This window comes from Physella acuta, unplaced genomic scaffold (genome assembly GCF_028476545.2).
Source record: "Physella acuta isolate Inbredline_101_S28 unplaced genomic scaffold, ASM2847654v3 ptg001669l, whole genome shotgun sequence".
NCBI lineage: Eukaryota > Metazoa > Mollusca > Gastropoda > Physidae > Physella > Physella acuta.
In genome coordinates this window covers 8,629-29,525 of record NW_026733182.1, presented here as the reverse complement: position 1 = coordinate 29,525, position 20,897 = coordinate 8,629, and the positions used below count along the sequence as shown (strand labels likewise).

At 42.0% G+C, this 20,897-nt stretch overlaps 1 protein-coding gene across 1 annotated transcript in view; it reads right to left on the bottom strand.

The window, feature by feature from the left end:
• LOC131929743 (uncharacterized) overlaps positions 1-20,451 on the bottom strand; it is a 34,384-nt gene extending 13,933 nt beyond the window's left edge. The window contains exons 1-2 of the mRNA XM_059286090.1: positions 20,197-20,451; positions 8,515-9,190 (exon numbers count right to left, since the gene is read on the bottom strand). Of these exons, the coding sequence (XP_059142073.1) occupies positions 8,515-9,089 (575 nt within the window). The 5' untranslated portion in view covers positions 9,090-9,190; positions 20,197-20,451. The remainder of the gene's footprint in view (positions 1-8,514; positions 9,191-20,196) is intronic.
• Between the last annotated feature and the right edge of the window lie 446 nt (positions 20,452-20,897).

Genomic DNA, 20,897 nt, shown 5'->3' with positions numbered 1-20,897 from the left:
TTAAGACTACATACAAACCTTCTTGGTTTAACAACAATATCGAATCTGCAATTAATAAAAGAGACTGGCTTAAACGTCATGGAACTTCTGAGGACTTTTGTAGGCAGCGAAATTATGTCAAACTGCTCGTGCGTAGGTCGAAGAAAGAGTATTTTAATAAGCTGCTGTCAGGCAAACCTAATTCCAAATCTATCTGGACTGCTATAAATCAAATAATTAGAAAAAAACGCACATGTAATACAGCTGGACATTGCCAGATATCTGCTGATGACTTAAACAATCATTTTATATCATCTGTAGCGCTCAACACAGATGCTGATTACACAATCAGTGAGGAGCTTAAAAATTTTTGTAATTCTGCTCACCGTGGTAGGACAGAGCTGATCATTCCGCTTCTCACTGTTCATGAAGTTTATGTTAGCCTAAGATCTCTTAAACCGTCTTCAACAACTTCGTTTGATGATATTTCTAATAATGTATTGAAGATTTCAGCTCCAATAATTTCCGAAGTTTTAACCTATGTCTATAACCTCTGTATTGCCAAGCATTATTACCCGACACATTTTAAGCATGCTAAGGTTATACCACTACACAAAAAAGGTAACATCCAAGATGCTAATAACTACAGGCCAATTTCTATACTTTCTTCCCTCTCCAAGCCACTAGAAATACATATAAACAAATGCATTTCATATTACCTAGAAAAGTTCAAGCTTTTCCATAGTAATCAGTCTGGGTTTAGAAAGTTTCATTCTTGTCACACTGCTCTGATTAAGATGAATGAAAACTGGCTTATAAATATTAACAAAAACCTACTCTGTGGCTCGCTGTTTGTCGATTTCAGAAAAGCCTTTGATTCTATTGATCACACCATACTTCTTAAAAAACTAATTCCATACAAATTCCACGACTTTACAGTTAGGTTACTTCACTCCTTTTTATCTAACCGATCTCAACGCGTGTTTCACCTTAATACCATCTCTTCACAGAAATATGTTAATATAGGGGTTCCACAGGGCTCAATCTTAGGTCCTTTACTTTTTTCTTTATACATTAATGATCTTCCATTACATATTGACGCTGGTCAGTGCGAGATGTTCGCTGATGATACTTCTTTGCATGTCTTTGCAGACAGTGCTGAGTCACTCAGTTACAAACTTCAAACATGTGCCAATCAGCTTGCAACTTGGACAAAATTTAACAAAATGAAACTTCACCCCGATAAAACCAAGTCAATGTTTATTACAACTCATCAGAAACGCCTTCGTCTTCCATCCACCGCATTAAACATTACTATAGACAATTCAAACATTGAACAGGTAGACAGTTACAAATGCCTAGGATTGTTTATAGATCACAACCTCACTTGGTCTGACCATATTCATTTTCTAAGAATGTCCTTATTAAAGACAACCTTTCAGTTAGCAAGGATAAAGAACTTTCTCAACTATAGGAGCAGGCTGGTTTTTTATGAGGCTTTTATTCAATCCAGGTTGGATTATGCTTCTGTAGTGTGGAGCGGCAGCTTTATATCTAAGCAGCGTCCTCTTCTTTCTTTACAAAAAAGGGCTATAAAACTGGTTACTGGCTTGTCTAGTAGTATGGATTCTTTTCTTACAACTAAAATACTTCCATTAAATAAAAAGATAATATATACTAAATCAATTTTCTTATATAAAATATTCCACGAAACAGCCCCCTCTTACTTATCAGATCTATTTTCTTTTAACATAAAATTAAATCGTCGTCTCAATTTACCATTCCCTTATTCAACCTTTTTCCAAAAACATAGCTTCGCCTACTCTGGTTCTAATTTGTGGAACAATCTTCCTAATAAAATAAAGCTATCTAGATCTGAAAATATATTCAAATCTAAATTAAAACTAAAATTATTTAATGACCTAACTGACTCATTGTAACATTTCTCATTCATCTATTATATTCTCTTTTTTATCTCATTATGTATGATAGCTATGTACCATTGTTTCTTTATTCCACATTTTCAGTGCTATGTGTTACTGCTATGTGTTATTGAATTGCTTTATTTGTTTAAACGGCCAATGTGAAAAAAGGCCTTTGTGCCTACAATTGTAACCGTTGTTTGAATAAATTTGAATAAATTTGAATAAATTTGAATTTGATTTATATTCAGAGTTTCTTCCAGGCATCTATTTCGCCCCCCCCCCCCGAAAATTTTTTACCGCCCCCCCCCCCCCGAACGAAATGAAATTTATATAATTTAAATAGAAAATATATACTTTTAACAGTGTCCGCCCCCCCCCCCCCCCCCCCCAAGAAGATCTACCGCCCCCCCCCCCCCCGAAAATTTCAAGTGCCCCCCCCCCCGGAGAAAAAAGTCTGGAAGAAACACTGTTTATATTAAACAAAGAAGCGCTATTTCCTATGGTGCATGAGATAAATCAAGTAGAATTCATTTAAGTGTAATGGGATATTATAGTAAGCACTATATTATGGTAAGCACTATGCCAAGCCACCTTCAATTTCCCCGGCTCTGATTCACGCAACATACTTTATGTGGGTGAACAAGATATCACTGAAGTTTCGAGATTTACACACCCTAGGACTGTAGCGTCAACTGGTGGGGACGGGTGGTGCGGTCCGCACCAGGTGACACCATTCAGAGGGGGGACACCATTCAAGGGAAGACACCAAATCGAAACAGATTTACCAGCAAAAACAATTTGTTATCCAATTAAATTAAAATATTCGGGGGCAGAGTGGTGGCACCATAACGGCATTTTTAAATTTAATCGGACAACACATTGTATTTAGCAGTAAATCAACGCCATAACTCACTTTTTCAGGTTTTCGTTCTATAATTCTATCACCATTCAACACGAAAGCCTGTGAGAGTATCGTAGATTACCAGCCGGTATAAAAATTTGGGGAAACATTTTAAAAAAAATTTCACTGGACCTGTTTTCACGTTGGTAGAAACTTTTCACATCCACATCCCTTTATAAAACCCGTTAGATATATTCCAGAAATGAAAACACACACTCAAATCTTAATGAGTTTAAATAAACATGATAGAAATTGCCATAATAAGATGCTCCTGTAAAATGTTTGATTTAGCGATTTACAAAAAAACCTGTAGAATAATTTATTTTTTCAAGAGTATCCTACTTCATTTGATGCGTCCACCCTAATTCCCCGTCCCCACCTCCACTCATAAAACACGGAAAGTATGTCTACAGAAACCTTTGTGCGACCAACAGGCTATAATAAAGACCGTTCACTTTAGTGCAGTCTGATTGCCGAAACTTATGATACTGAATAAAGAATTTCTAACGACATAAACGGGTGGGTTTTTTTTAAACTGTTTTGTATCGTAAGTGCTCTAAGTGCATGCATGGGTTTATCATCTAACGACGCTTTAATTTAAAAAGACTAAACCGGAAGTTTGTTCTGGGAAGCGATATTTTTAGCGCAATTTCCATTCTGGAGAATTGCGTTTATTAACCCGTCATTTCTGGATGGATGAATGGATGGATGAATGTGTGTCCGCAGCTTTAAGTCGTATCTCCTCCTCAACGAAGCAATATCGAGGACTAGTTTCAAAAGCAATTATGTTAAGCAAGTTACGAGGATGAACATAGGCCATAAAAATTCCGGGTTTCTTTCATGGATTTCCCGGAAAAGCCAAAAAACATCGAAAAAATGCAGTTTTTGGCCCATATCTCGGCAACCAGACCACTTAGCGACTTGAAACATGTACCAATCGATTCCTGCCATAATTTAGAACAATATTGCCGAAGAAAGTTTTCAAAAATATCCTTTCGTTCGGTAACAAAAAATTTTTTTTAATTAATTAAAATTTGGACCAAATTAGTAGGCATTTTTATCCAACCACACCACACGCGTCATCACGTTCAATAGCTGCGCCATCACGTTCAATGGCTGCGTCATCACGTTCAGTAGCTAGGCGCGCAATGGTTTTTAGTCATGTAACTCTATTGTAAATAAAACCTGTATTTTAACCAATGGTTTTACTAACCCTGCTCTTGATGTACGCTAAAACAGAACTATTTTTAGATAACATAAGGAAATTGCGCTTAAATGTCACTAGACTTTTTAATTAACTTGTTTTAACATTTTATGCAATACAATATTGTCTGTCTTTTATGTTTGTATTTAAACCCTTTCGTGTGACAGGTTATGTATTTGATAAAGCAAGGAGGAGTCAACGATTTGTCATGTTTGATAAGAACCCATTACAGCTTTATTTAACCTCTCGTGTACCTGTAAGTGTAAGACAAACATATCCAAGAAATTGTTGGGCCTACACACGTAACAGTGGCGTAGCTAGGATCGTCTCAAGGGGGGGGGGGGGGGGTTCCAATTTTTACCCGGGGACAAACTTTCGATTTGCACCCCCCCCCCTCAAACTTTATATATATATATATATATATATATATATATATATATATATATATATATATATATATATATATATATATATACCGAGGGGTCTATGGGGGGGGGGGTTATGACCCCCCTACCCCCCCTGCCTACACCACTGTGTTTGATAATAACCCATTACAGCTTTATTTCACCGCTCGTGTACCTGTAAGTGTAAGACATACATATCCAAGAAATTATTAGGCCTACACACGTAAAACAATTTCCGGTTGCCTGTATTTTTAAAAAAATCCGACTTCACATCGGCATCAAATGACCTTGGCAAACTAAACCGAGTAATAAATGTGCTTAAATAAAAAAAATTACATTTGCATAGCACCTGCTTTAAACAAAGATCTATGCCTGATGCTGGTGTACCGAGCGTGTTGGGTTTTTCATGCTTGCGGTTTTTTTCTAAAACCCGAAACGAACCGGAGACTGTGTAAATTTACTTTGAAGAGAAGGAAAACCTTAGGTCATACACGTTGCCAGGTATATACAAGCATATTGAAGACTCGTTTAAACCGGTGTTTCTTTCAGACGTTTTTCTCCAGGGGGGGGCGTACTAAAATAAGCTGTTAATAAAGTTCTTTTCATTTTATGGCAACGGTTTGTTTGGTAAGCAGAACTTATACCTCATGTGTGTTGACCATAGTGGGGCCTTGACCTTAGGGGATCTATCTATAGTTTGTCCACATGTAGTGCGATAATAATAATGATGATGATAATAATAATAATAATAATAATAATAATAATAATAATAATAATAATAATAATAATAAGCTGTTTAACATTACTTTAAATGCTTTATACAATTATCAATGCAATAATAATGAGCTGCCATTAATAGAAATTAACGTGTAATAAAATAAGTCAATAAAGTTATTTTAGTCCACAAAAGCTAGTGCAGGGCCTATTTGATTTATTCATAAACATTTATGAGCACAAATAATGCGAGGAGTAAAACGTTTCATAAATCGTGGAGATCTCGAAAACACACAGCCCATGTAGAGTTTCTTCCAGACATCTCTGAAACAATTCTACCCCCCCCCCCCCCCGAACGAAATGAAATTTATATAATTTATATAGAAAATATATACTTTTAACAGTGTCCGCCCCCCCCCCCCCGAAGAAAGTCTACCAACCCCCTCCCCGAAAATTTCACATTGTTTCTTCCGGACCGCACCGGGTGACACCATTTAGGGGGGTGACACCAAGGCAAAAAATAGCAAAATATATAGAGAAAAACTTGAGGGGGGGGGGGGTGCAAATCAAAAGTTTGAGGGGGGGGGTGCAAATCGAAAATCTGAGGGGGGAAAGCAAATCGAAACTTTGAAAATTTGTCCCCGGGAAGGGTCGCTACGCCTCTGGGGGGGGGGGGGGGGGTAACACCATTAAGTGCCGCACCGGGTGACACCCTACCTCGCTACGCCACTGACTAAATAACATATGTAATAGCAAATCTCTGGACAGCACATTGCACTTTTTGTAGTGGTTCAGATGACTTGTTAATAATTTACACATGATGAATAATCTTAATACATCGTGCCGCATCTTAACTTTTTAATCCTGTGTTAAGTTAATCCTCATCTTGTATAGACAATGCACCTGTGATCAAATCCTCAAATACGGGCAAACCACCTACAGCCCTATGGAGAAAACAAATGTTACTAAAGCCCCTAAAACCGATTATTTGTATTTAATATAGTGTTAGCATGTGCATTCAATAAATAATGTGATTTTTAATAGCGTCATACTATTAAGGATATGGGGTGTGAATCTAGCGACGATGTGGCTGGGGAAGGTAGGCGGGTTCAGAAAGTGTGACGACACACTTTTGCATTAAAATATTATCATAAATTGAATTTTACCGTTTTTAAATGTTTTTGTTTATATATATATATATATATATATATATATATATATATATATATATATATATATATATATATATATATATATATATATATAAGTATTTTAGAAAAGAAATCGGTGTTTAAAACAGAATCTGTAATTTTGGGGTGTGTTGTAGGATTAGATGTGATGTCATAAGGGAGATGGGTGGGTGGGGGGGGGGGGGGGGGGGCTGGGCATTTTGTGCTGATGTGCAGAGGGCGAAGTAAAAAACGTCAAAATAAGCTTGACAATATTAATTACATGGATGGCTCCTAAAAGGTATTATATCTCTGCCATGATATGTTTGAATGTATCAACTAGAAGGCCACCTAGATCGGAAAATACATGCTCTATACACGACTTAAGACCGAACAAATAGCTTCCGCCTTAATCAGACCCTGTTCTTAAGTGTTTTAATAAGGTTTTAATTAGCCGAGGAATTAAATTCCTAATCAAGCAACAGTAGCAATTGCATGTTTTATTATATTCTTATCCTTATCGCACCGACAAATACTAACGTAACCAGGCAATGCTAGAGTCGATTGCTGTTTCAGTGAGGATTGCCGTTGAGAGGAAGTTTTTTTTTTTTTTTTAAATTATTAAATAGGTTTCATAGAGAGGACGATTTTAGATAAGAGTTTTCAGAGAGCACCATTATCTAGATAATCTCTAGTCAAAGTGAAATCAAATCTTCTGAGATTAGGCAAAATTGCATTTCACATTGCAACTTGACTATTAGGCAAAATTGCATTTCACATTGCAACTAGACTCAAGCCGACTGGATTTCGGTAGATTGTAACGGTGTGTAAGTGGGGAAGGGGGGGGGGGGGTCTGTTAATCCTTGAGTAGACAACATGTCAACCTTTATTTGTTTTTAATCCATGAGTAGGCAATTTAGCCCAGTGTCTAGAGAGTGGATTCTAAATTCCAAAATTGATTAGCATGCAAATTGAAAAAGTAAAAACATGTCCTCCTATCAATCAAAGTATAAACTCCTCCCACAACTCATTAATGAGACGGTGTGGCCTAGAGGTAGAGCGCTATAAGCTAAGCTGAAAGTTCGATTCCGGGTCTATGTCAGTAGGACGTCCCTGAGTCCACCCAGCTCTGGTGGGTACCTAACTCACGTTGATTAAAGTAAAGGCGACTGTACATGGTGCTGACCACACTATCTCTTCATATGCCGATGTCACAGAAACACGTGAACTCTACTTCACTTGCCCCATGGACTGTTAGTTTCAAAAAACGGAACTTTTCTTTACAAAAAAAAACAAATTTAGTACCATTGCCACCGATCATCCATTCTAGACTAACAAGGTATATTTAGAATGTGGTATTAACACTGGGGGGGGGGGGGGGGGGGGGGCAACAATCACGTGATGTAATGTTTACAAAGCCTACCCTTCGGTTAAAATATAGTTTGAACGTAATAGACCCGTGACGCTGTCAGTGGAGAAATGGAATGAATCAAAAAGCAAATCATCAACCAGTAGCATCAGGCTGTACCTGTTAAAAAGGTAGGTAGGAATTGGCAGGTATGATCTTATGATCTACAAAACGGGTTCCCTATCTATGGGTCGTGGCCCCCATCGGGGATCACGAAGGTGTTTTGGGGTCTCCAACTTGTAGACTAAACTTAAAAAAATTAATTGTATGGGGTCGCGAGTCACTCGAAAACGTTTAAAAACCTGAGGTTTAAACGGACACTCGCTAGTAAAATCATATGTTAAATGCTATAGTTTTATGATTGAGATGTGTTTGTGGACGTCCCTGAGTCCACACAGCTCTAATGGGTACCCAGACTTACTTTAGGGAAACAAAGGCGACTGGGCATAGTACTGACCACATTACCCCAAGTATGTCGAGGTCATTGAATGTCACATTACTTATGTCCTATCACTTGAAATAAAAAAGACTCTAAGTTAACTTCAATACTTCATTATTTATATAATACAGCTCCCATGACACATCTTCTCTCCAGGCTCATTCGTAGCAAACTCACTGACATCAAAAACACGGCATTCAAGGGACATCACTAAAATTATAACACAAGGGACGCAACAATAACTAACAAGTAAATAAGATGAACTCACTTCATTTACCCTATGTGTCTCATGCACGAACGTGAAACGGTGATGACAAGAAATCAATTGAGCTGATTTACGGGACAAAAAACTATCAAGAACATGTACTCACTCATACTTGGCGCCGTCCTTAGCGACACAGCTAATCCTGTAAAAATCATTCTCAAACCGTGTCCCATTGGCCACGTTACGTAGCGGCGCCTGCTCGTCCACTTTAAAATCGCTGTTTTTGACGACAGGGTACAGGTCGCACTCGATCTTGCCGTGTTTCTCCACGGCCTCGGGCAGGATGATGAAGCGCCCGGCATGCAGAAGCACCCAGTTCGGCTCCACGTCGCACTTTATCCGTGGGTGCTTGACGTAGAACGACATGATGGCGGGGTCATGGAGTTCCAGACGTGGAAGCGGACACGCTTCTTTTTTCCCGCCATTTTGTCTCGTCAAGTTCGATGTAAACCGGACCACGACGGGTTGGTCGACGGGGAAATATGGAGCCGTGTCCGGGATGAAAGGTTTAGAGTTCGGGTTCAAATCTCGCTCTTTCTCGACGATCTTCGTGGTCGGCGTGTGGATGAGACCCAGGGCAAACGACAGGACCACTACGGTGGTGATCAGCAGGACGATCCGTGTTGCGCATGCGCCAGGGGAGCGGGGCGAAAACAAAACGGTGAAGTAACGTCTGAGCATTTTTTGAGGTGGTCACTGTTTAGCGAGTCATTGCTGCGTCAGTGTTGCGTCAGTGTTGCGTCACAGAGTCGGGAGTCTTGAATCACTTCACCAAACTATGCCTGTAAAATAAAATAACCATCAGAAAAACACTTGTGTAACATTGAATTAATATCAGTGAGTGTAAGCATCTAGACATAAATGTATGTAGGTACGTCTTTAAAAAACGTCGGTTCGTGGACTACGAGGATATTATTTTTCTCGCTTCTTTAATCCTGGAAAAACCCTAAGCATTAATCATCAATATATTTCTAACTTGAATCCTAACCTTGACCCTTACTACACAGTAGATAAAAAAAAACCCAGAGCAAACCTTGATAAGATAAAAAAGAAAATCTGCGGTGTCAGCGTTTTGACAAGAACCCACGACATCTTGGCTTCAACTCACATGCAAGACAAACACGTCTAAATGATTATAAAGTGTCCACACATGTAAATACAATTGGCGCTAGCCTGAATTCGAAACCAAGACTTCAAATCGGCATCAAACAGTGTTTATTTCAAACAGTTTTTACCAGGAGGGGGTGGGGGGCAGTGTTTCTTCCAGACTTTTCTCCGGGGGGGGGGGGGGCGGTAGAATTTTTTCGGGGCTTTGCCCCCCCCCCACCCCCCGAACAGATGCCTGGAAGAAACTCTCGGTGGGGAATGGAGGGGAGTGGCACTTGAAACTTTCTGGGGGGGGGGGGTTCAAATTTCAGGTTGGGAACGCTGATTGATGTCTTGTATTGTGTATTTAATTTATATACTTCGTTCGGGAAGTGCGAGGCGGTAGACATGCCTCAATGCCTCCCCCACCCCCCGCAGAGATGCCTGAAAGAAACCCTGGTGTTAAGTCACACGTATCTTACATATTCTTTACGACACTCCAGTGCAACAAAACAAACCATGTACAGTGAAGCGTGACTGCATGTCGTTGTGTCATGAAATAAATCGAGAACCAAACCAAACTTTTTAGGAATCGGCGTGGTCAAGTTGACACGGAATGCTTAATTGTGTTGGAGGGAATCCCTTTACACATTAGAATTAAGAAAGAAGAGGTATCATATCACCACAACTCTTCCCCCCCCCCCCCTCATCCCCACCCACCCATAAACGAAGAGAGTGACTGAAGAAACAAACTCCCAGCGAATATCAATCTAGTACGACAAGCCGGGGGGGGGGGGGGGGGGGGGGGAAGGAAGGAATGTTTGAACGTTAACATTGGCCAGAGAACTGTATGTGTTTTATGATAAGGGTGATCAGTGGCTTTTTTCCAGACATATGTGGGGGGGGGGGGGGGGTAAACTTCCGGGAGGGCTGAGGCACCGGTTGAAATATATTTTTCTAAATAAACTCTGTATTTTGTCATTTCATCCGGGCAGGGTGCCCACCCCCTTCCCCTTCCTACCCGCGGAGAGGTACATTTAACTCTGAGCTTTGGCCACAGCCCTAATCCTAACCTAAAAATCGAAACCGGTATAAAATTGAAATCGTTAGCATACTGTACTTATCTATACTTGGACAAACAAGGACGGCGACACGTGTCTGTATGATCGAACTACGTAAACCGTAGAACGTTACACTTCTCGAAAAAAAAAATTATTTCGGTAGCCAAAACTTATGCATAAAATATGTTACACAATCTGTTACATCTCAAATTAAATTTTAAAATTAAGTTTCCATAACTCCGTCTCCGCTTATTTTTCCCGGCCCAACTTTTGTAAAAACTCTCAATGTGAATTATTTCGTTTCTCTTTGTTAGTTTATGACGTACAAAACATATCTACGCTATAGCAATACAAGCAGTTGTTGTTCTTCTGAAGATAACGAGTTATCAGCTAATTACGCCTTAATTGGCCCACTTTCTACAAATTGACATACAATTCCACGACAGAAACTACTACACACAGTGTGTTGTGTGCCACTGGCCAGAGGGTTTTTTTTCGTGTTTGTTACTAGCATATATTTGTTTGTTACTAGCATTTCTGTGTGTTTGTTACTAGCATTTCTGTGTGTTTGTTACTAGCATTTATGTGTGTTTGTTAATAGTATACATTTGTGTTTGTTACTAGTATACATTTGTGTTTGTTACTAGCATACATTTGTGTTTGTTACTAGCATACATTTGTGTTTGTTACTAGCATACATTTGTGTTTGTTACTAGCATACATTTGTGTTTGTTACTAGCATACATTTGTGTTTGTTACTAGCATACATTTGTGTTTGTTACTAACACACATTTGTGTTTGTTACTAGCATACATTTGTGTTTGTTACTAGCATCCATTTGTGTTTGCTACTTGCATACATTTGTGTTTGTCACTAGCATTTATTTCTGTTTGTTACTAGCATACATTTGGAGGCTTCAGAAGGGTTGCTTTAAGTAACATTCAGTCAGGCCTACTTGGATTATGTAAAATACTTTCGAACAGAACTAAACAGTTATCTTCTATATATATAATTCTCTTCTGGGAGACGCTAAAAAACAAGCTGCAAGCGCGCTCCCTACCACCCCACCCCTACATGGTCTGGTGAGCTTTGGTTCACGCTAAATGTTTACATTCGTAGAGCCGGGTTTAGTGAAGGTTACTATGGGCAGATTAATAATATTTTTAATTAAACATCTGGAAGGATAGACTATAAAGGCCTAAAGATAAGTATATATACATAAACTTTTTAGAATGAAACTTTTATATATGCATTAATATTAAGGAAATAAAATGTTTTTTTTTTAAATATTATAATACATGGCTATTACTTTAACTATAAAAAAAAAGCGAGATTACCTCTCACATGAATTGAACAAGATAAGAAAACTATTTGGGGTTTGCTACATACATGTTTATTCCTATTAGGTACCTTCGATATGCAGACAGACAGATCGGCAGGCATGCAGTCAGGCAGACAGAGAGAGAGAGAGACAGACAGACAGACAGACAGAATGACAGACAGACAGATTTAAATTCAAACGATTCTACACTGTTATGATTCAATCAACTACATTTGCATATTTTTCGCCCACATACACGCCCATGGCAATCTAATATAAAGAACTCTATTGTGCCGGTAGCTGAAATGTATAGGCCACATGGGCCTTCTGTTCTATACAACTTCAACATGCTGAAAATGAAAAGCAATTTTTTTTTAATCAAAGGATATTATTTTAACACTGCTCTAAGGAAACTATCCCCGCCTCATATAACGCAATATAACACAAGGACAAATCGCACCCCTAATCCCCCCCTATATCGCGTTATATGTTATGTGTACGGTCTAATATTAGTCCTCCTGTTGATACAATCTATCTTCTATATATATAATTCTCTTCTGGGATCAGTTAGAAAACAAGCTGCAAGCGCGCCTTTGCAGTCCCCTCTCTTCCTCTCTATCACTATCACTACCACCTCCACCCCACCCCCACATGATCTGGTGAGCGGTGTTCACTCTGTTTACATTTTACAATCATAGAGACGGGTTTGGTGACGGCTATTAGGGGCAGATAATTTAGTTTGAAACGATTTTAAACTTAGAGGAGGTAACTAAGAGGAGGCTGCTTTCACGTGGGGGGGGGGGGGTAGTTTTTTTTAAGCAAATATTTTCAATGGCAGCATTGGTACTGTCGAATTCACAAATTATAAATTACTGAAAAGTAGAAAAAAAAAAACTAAATAGCGGCGTATGATACGCAGCGGGTCAGCTCGTATATATAATTCTCTTCTGGGAGACACTAGAAAACAAGCTGTAAACGTGCTCCCTACCTCCCCACCTCCCCCACCCCTACATGGTCTGGTGAGCTGTGGTTCACTCTAAATGTTTACAAACAGAGCCGGGTTTAATGACGACTATTATGGGTAGATAATTTAGTTTGAAACGATTTTAAACGTAGGGGGGGTATCTAAGTGGTTTTCTTTAACCGAGGGGGGGAGGAGGGGGGTATCGTCCTTAACGAGCGACTTATAGTGTTTTAAAGAAATATTTTCAATGGCAGCGTTAGTAGTGTCGAATTCACAAATTATGAATAACTGAAAAGTAGAAAAAACAACAACTAAATAGCGGCGTATGTTATGCCGCGGGTCGGCTCGTTAGCTATACATCGCTAGAGACGCGCTGTTTACAGGGACACCACCGGTTCACTTTGAGGTACTCTCAAAGAGGCTAACGTGCATTCGCGTGTCATGTCGACAATAGGTCTAATGTAGCCTACAGTACGCACTAAACTATTTTTGTGTTTGTTTGTTTGTGGTTCTAGAACAATTTGTAAAAATCATTTATATAAACAGCGCTTGTTAAAAGTACAATTCAAGGACTAATATTCGACGAAAATTTTCTTGTTTTTCTCGCGCTATGCAATGGTGGATTAAGTCAGACCCAAGGGCGGATTAAATCTGCGAATGGCCTAGTGGTGGATTAAGTCGGAGTGGGCCCTAATGGCGGGATTAACACAATATCGTGCTATAGCTTTAAAACAACATTTCAGTCCCCCGTCCCCCAGGGAGGTGGTGGGGGGAGGCCAACCTGGTCAGCCTCCTTAATCCACCTCCAATGGTATGGTGGAAAATGTACTAATGTTTAATCCACCTCTAATGCTATGGTGGAATATGTCGTACTAATGTCTAATCCACCTCTAATGCTATGGTGGAATATGTCGTACTAATGTTTAATCCACCTGTAATGCTATGGTGGAAAATGTACAAATGTTTAATCCACTTCTAATGCTATGTTGGAATATGTCGTACAAATGTTTAATCCACTTCTAATGCTATGGTGGAAAATGTCGTACAAATGTTTAATCCACCTCCAATGCTATGGTGGAAAATGTACAATTTTTAATCCACCTCCAATGCTTTGGTGGAAAATGTACTAATGTTTAATCCACTTCTAATGCTATGGAATATGTCATTAAAATTTAATTATAAAGTAATTTACAATAGAAAGCAGGCCTAGGTAGGTTAATGGTAGTATCAGTACAATGTTGAGTGAATCAATAGTTACATTACATCACTGTAGTCAGAACATTGGTCGCATTTACTCTTTTCATCCACCTCTAATGGTATGGTGGAAAATGTACTAATGTTTAATCCACCTCCAATGCTATGGTGGAAAATGTCGTACAAATGTTTAATCCACCTCCAATGCTATGGTGGAAAATGTCGTACTAATGTTTAATCCACCTCTAATGCTATGGTGGAAAATGTCGTACAAATGTTTAATCCACCTCTAATGCTATGGTGGAAAATGTCGTACTAATGTTTAATCCACCTCTAATGCTATGGTGGAATATGTCGTACTAATGTCTAATCCACCTCTAATGCTATGGTGGAATATGTCGTACTAATGTTTAATCCACCTGTAATGCTATGGTGGAAAATGTACAAATGTTTAATCCACTTCTAATGCTATGTTGGAATATGTCGTACAAATGTTTAATCCACTTCTAATGCTATGGTGGAAAATGTCGTACAAATGTTTAATCCACCTCCAATGCTATGGTGGAAAATGTACAATTTTTAATCCACCTCCAATGCTTTGGTGGAAAATGTACTAATGTTTAATCCACTTCTAATGCTATGGAATATGTCATTAAAATTTAATTATAAAGTAATTTACAATAGAAAGCAGGCCTAGGTAGGTTAATGGTAGTATCAGTACAATGTTGAGTGAATCAATAGTTACATTACATCACTGTAGTCAGAACATTGGTCGCATTTACTCTTTTCATTTAGAAATAATACAAATAACTTTTGCAATTTACAAACATTACAATATACTCTTTTAATTTAAAAATACTACACAATACGCTATTTATTTTAGAAATATTACTATTAGCCTAATATTTGTATTTAGAAATAATAGATTATTCTTTTAATTTTGAAGAATTACAAATTAATATTTTAATTTAGAAATATTAAAAATTGCCATTTTTATTTATAAATAAAACTAAATGCCTTTTTAATATTGCATTCTTTTTTAAAAAAAATATTCATAAAACGTTATGACATTTTTTTTTTAAAATGAACTCATTAACTGCAGAGTTTCATAGTTACGAAATTTTGATGTAAAACATTTTAGTAGTATAGCTTTTTAACGAGAACACTTGGGGAAACAAAGGCATCTGGACTTAGTGCTGACCACACTATCCCTTCATGTCTCTTAAAGAGATAAACCCTACTTCATCTGCCCCACGGGAAAATACGACGACGTTCAAAGAGTTATGACGGCTATCTGAAACTGGCGCAGTGGTGGATAAAGTCTACAGTTCAGCGAGGTGGACGAAAGACAGGTAAGAAAAGAAGATCGTTGAAATCAGGAAGTTTTAAAGCGTGAATACAACTCCACAGATGGATACGTTGAGAACTGACTCCAGCGTCATGCCTGGGTGCTTCGGTCCGTGAGATGACACGATGTGTTATTTCAGCCGGTCCGTGTCGATGTGTTATTTAAGCCGGTCCGTGTGACGACACGATGTGTTATTTAAGCCGGTCCGTGTGATGTGTTAATTAAGCCGGTCCGTGTGACGACACGATGTGTTATTTAAGCCGGTCCGTGTGATGACACGATGTGTTATTTAAGCCGGTCCGTGTGATGACACGATGTGTTATTTAAGCCGGTCCGTGTCGATGTGTTATTTAAGCCGGTCCGTGTGATGACATGATGTGTTATTTAAGCCGGTCCGTGTGATGACACGATGTGTTATTTAAGCCGGTCCGTGTGATGACACGATGTGTTATTTAAGCCGGTCCGTGTGATGACACGATGTGTTATTTAAGCCGGTCCGTGTGATGACACGATGTGTTATTTAAGCCGGTCCGTGTGATGACACGATGTGTTATTTAAGCCGGTCCGTGTGATGACACGATGTGTTATTTAAGCCGGTCCGTGAGATGACACGATGTGTTATTTAAGCCGGTCCGTTGATGACACGATGTGTTATTTAAGCCGGTCCGTGTGATGACACGATGTGTTAATTAAGCCGGTCCGTGTGATGTGTTATTTAAGCCGGTCCGTGTCGATGTGTTATTTAAGCCGGTCCGTGTGATGACACGATGTGTTAATTAAGCCGGTCCGTGTGATGTGTTAATTAAGCCGGTCCGTGTGATGTGTTAATTAAGCCGGTCCGTGTGATGACACGATGTGTTAATTAAGCCGGTCCGTGTGATGTGTTAATTAAGCCGGTCCGTGTGATGTGTTAATTAAGCCGGTCCGTGTGATGACACGATGTGTTAATTAAGCCGGTCCGTGTGATGTGTTAATTAAGCCGGTCCGTGTGATGACACGATGTGTTAATTAAGCCGGTCTGTGTTAGAAAGATTAGGGGGGTCTTGGCATTGGATTGTTATAAGGGTGCAGAAAGCAAGGGTGAGAGGGGGGTGTACTGGGGGGTGGGGGTGTGTACTGGGGGGGGGGTGATGGTAGGGACTGGCAGTGAGGCGTGAACGATGGCAGGAGATGGATTATAACGGAGGGACAGAATGAATGTTACACGTTTGAGAAACTTGTGGGAGACCCTGCACAATCTTACATAGGTCACTGAACCCTGTGGGGGTTACTGAACAGTGGGGGGGGGGGGGGGCACTGAACCCTGTGTGTGGGGGGGGGGCACTGAACCCTGTGGGGGTTACTGAACAGTGGGGGGGGGGGCACTGAACCCTGTGTGTGGGGGGGGGGGGGCATTGAACCCTGTGTGTGGGGGGGGGGCACTGAACCCTGTGGGGGTTACTGAACAGTGGGGAGGGGGCACTGAACCATGTGGGGGTTACTGAACCATGTGGGGGGGGGCACTGAACCCTGTGGGGGTTACTGAACTGGGGGGGGCACTGAACCATGTGGGGGTTACTGAACCATGTGGGGGGGGCACTGAACCATGTGGGGGTTACTGAACCATGTGGGGGTTACTGAACCATGTGGGGGGGGGGCACTGAACCATGTGGGGGGGCTACTGAACCCTGTGGGGGGGCTACTGAACCCTGTGGGGGGCACTGAACCATGTGGGGGGGGGCACTGAACCCTGTGGGGGGGGCACTGAACCCTGTGGGGGTTACTGAACCATGTGGGGGGGGGGGCACTGAACCATGTGGGGGGGGCGCTACTGAACCCTGTGGGGGGGCTACTGAACCCTGTGGGGGGCACTGAACCCTGTGGGGGCTACTGAACCATGTGGGGGGGGGGCACTGAACCATGTGGGGGGGCTACTGAACCCTGTGGGGGGCTACTGAACCATGTGGGGGGGCACTGAACCATGTGGGGGGCACTGAACCCTGTGGGGGGCTACTGAACCATGTGGGGGGGGGGGGCACTGAACCATGTGGGGAGGGGGGGGGGGGGCTACTGAACCCTGTGGGGGGGGGGGGCTACTGAACCCTGTGGGGGGCACTGAACCCTGTGGGGGGCTACTGAACCATGTGGGGGGGCACTGAACCCTGTGGGGGTTACTGAACCATGTGGGGGGGGCACTGAACCCTGTGGGGGTTACTGAACAGTGGGGGGCACTGAACCCTGTGGGGGGCTACTGAACCATGTGGGGGGCACTGAACCCTGTGGGGGGCTACTGAACCATGTGGGGGGGGGGGGCACTGAACCATGACGGGGGGGGGGGGGGGGCTACTGAACCCTGTGGGGGGCTACTGAACCCTGTGGGGGGCTACTGAACCCTGTGGGGGGGGGCTACTGAACCCTGTGGGGGGGGGGGCTACTGAACCCTGTGGGGGGGCACTGAACCCTGTGGGGGCTACTGAACCCTGTGGGGGCTACTGAACCCTGTGGGGGGCTACTGAACCCTTTGGGGGGCTACTGAACCCTGTGGGAGGGAACTGAACCCTGTGGGGGCTACTGAACCCTGTGGGGGCTACTGAACCATGTGGGGGGGGGCACTGAACCATGTGGGGAGGGGGGGGGGGCTACTGAACCCTGTGGGGGGGGGGGGCTACTGAACCCTGTGGGGGGCACTGAACCCTGTGGGGGGCTACTGAACCATGTGGGGGGGCACTGAACCCTGTGGGGGTTACTGAACCATGTGGGGGGGGCACTGAACCCTGTGGGGGTTACTGAACAGTGGGGGGCACTGAACCCTGTGGGGGGCTACTGAACCATGTGGGGGGCACTGAACCCTGTGGGGGGCTACTGAACCATGTGGGGGGGGGGGGCACTGAACCATGACGGGGGGGGGGGGGCTACTGAACCCTGTGGGGGGCTACTGAACCCTGTGGGGGGCTACTGAACCCTGTGGGGGGGGGGGGGCTACTGAACCCTGTGGGGGGGGCTACTGAACCCTGTGGGGGGGCACTGAACCCTGTGGGGGCTACTGAACCCTGTGGGGGCTACTGAACCCTGTGGGGGGCTACTGAACCCTTTGGGGGGCTACTGAACCCTGTGGGAGGGAACTGAACCCTGTGGGGGCTACTGAACCCTGTGGGGGCTACTGAACCCTGTGGAGGGGGGGGGGGGCTACTGAACACTGTGGAAGTGTCACTGAACCCTATGTGTATGATGGTCACTGAACATTGTGGGGGCCACTGAAAAGTGTGTGTAGGGGATGTCACTGAACCCTGAGTGGGGGGGGTCACTGAACACAGTGGGGGTCACTGGCTACTGTGGGGGTCGCTGAACATTGTGGGTGATCACTTAACACTGTAAGGTCCCGAAATATGAGTACTCGATCCCAACAAAATAGTACTCGATCCCAACAAAATGTTACGGACTCCATCTTGTTCTAAATCCGGATACCCCAAAAGTCTTGGGATTGTAGAAGTACGAAAAGCCAACACAATGTAGAAATTTTAAATTAATGCGAAAATTTAAACAAAAATTAAAGTACACATAAAATATAACACTTAAACACCTTAAGTAAATTAATAAAGTATCAATTTCCTACACGAATGTACTACTAAAGTAATTAACGAAACCCAGTTAACAGCTAACATAAAAGTCATATCGATTTACACATAAAACAATCGTCAATCATCACAACAATAAAAAAAATACTCACAGGAAAGTGAATCATAAAACAAAACCTACAAAACAATTCACAATCAATGACACTTCGCTCAGCACTTCAAAGCAAGTCGCAAACACATGTAGTTGATTGACAAGTTGTAACAAACTCCGAACTACACAGCGACAAAAGAGTTGATTACTTAAACCTAGTGCTAAAACAGCTTGCTTGACTTAAACCTATAGTGCTAAAATAGCTTGCTTGACTTAAACCTAGTGCTAAAACAGCCTGCTTGACTTAAACCTACAGTGCTAAAACAGCTTGCTTGACTTAAACCTACAGTACTAAACAACTTGCTTGACTTAAACCTACAGTACTAAAACAGTTTGCTTGACTTAAACCTACAGTACTAAACAACTTGCTTGACTTAAACCTACAGTACTAAACAACTTGCTTGACTTAAACCTACAGTACTAAACAACTTGCTTGACTTAAACCTACAGTGCTAAAACAGCTTGCTTGACTTAAACCTAGTTTAAGTCGAGCTCAGCTGCCATTGAGTAAGCGCGGTCACAATTAAAAGGCTAAATGGGCTGCACAGTTTGTGTGTGGGGAGCATATGTGCGTGTAATGTCACCTTGTGTGCGTGTGGCATATGTGTGCGTGTAATGTGTGCGTATAGCATGTGCGTGTGTTGTGTTAAAATGAAAGAATATTCTATATAAGTGTGTTGCTTTAGGTCTATGTCATGAGAAAACGATATTTGACAACACAAACACATGTTTTAAACATTTCTACATATACAATGTACGCCTGCTTTCTTTGTTTGTTAAATATTCACCAGTGCCATGTGTAATGTCTCAGTATTGCTAAGATTGTGTGGAATGTAGACCTCATAATAGTAAACTAATACAGGGTGGACTCTTTAATGGACTGGTATCCGGGATCTGAACTCAAGACTTTCAGGTTGTAAATCGTGTGCTCTGTCCACCGACCACGCCACGGTTAGTGATATAATCCTAATCCACGATTACGCCACCTGCTACCAAATTAAACAGGTAGAATCTAGATCTAAATCCTAAACCCACCAATCAAATGCCTCGAAAATGTAAATAATATATCAATATCCTAACAAATTAAAGTTTGATGAAATTAAACTTACCCATAAAATAAACGTAAGGCCTAAGTTACAATCTGGCACAAAACTACCACCAAAATATCGAGTTGTAAATCTGCGTTTTGTTCTTCTAAATCCTTAAATTTGTAAACAAAAACGTTCAACACAGTTCCAACAGAACTCAGGTAAATCCTACACGCTGCTAACAGAATTCCAGGTAAACATCAGACACCTGCCGTTGTTCCAACACATCCCCCCACACACCGTTTCCCTTGACCCGTCAGTACCGTCTGCCTCCACCACACAGCCACGCCATCCACCACACAAAGCCGCGCTATCCACCGCTAGGCTAACCTAAAAGCGAGCCGCCCGCTTTGTGGCGGGGTTCTCGTGAATGATAGACCAAGGTCCTCGGGCACCAGACGTCACTCATTAAGTGGTCACACACACACACACACACCGCGGCAACCCCCCCTCCCCCCCCCTCCCCCCCCCTCCCCCCCCCCTCTCCCCCCCCCCCCCTCCCCCCACCCCCTCCCCCCCACCCCCTCCCCCCACCTCCACACATACACGTTGTTTTGACTCCGAAACTCCCGCGTGTGACCTAAATTCTAAACTCTTATCAACGCATTGGTCAAAAACTCCGCTCTCGTCTGTCATTTTCACGGTGGGCGAAAAACTCAATACAGCGAAACGAATGTCTCCACTGACAGGAGATGAACAGTATGAGTTAGAGTTCCGCTTGA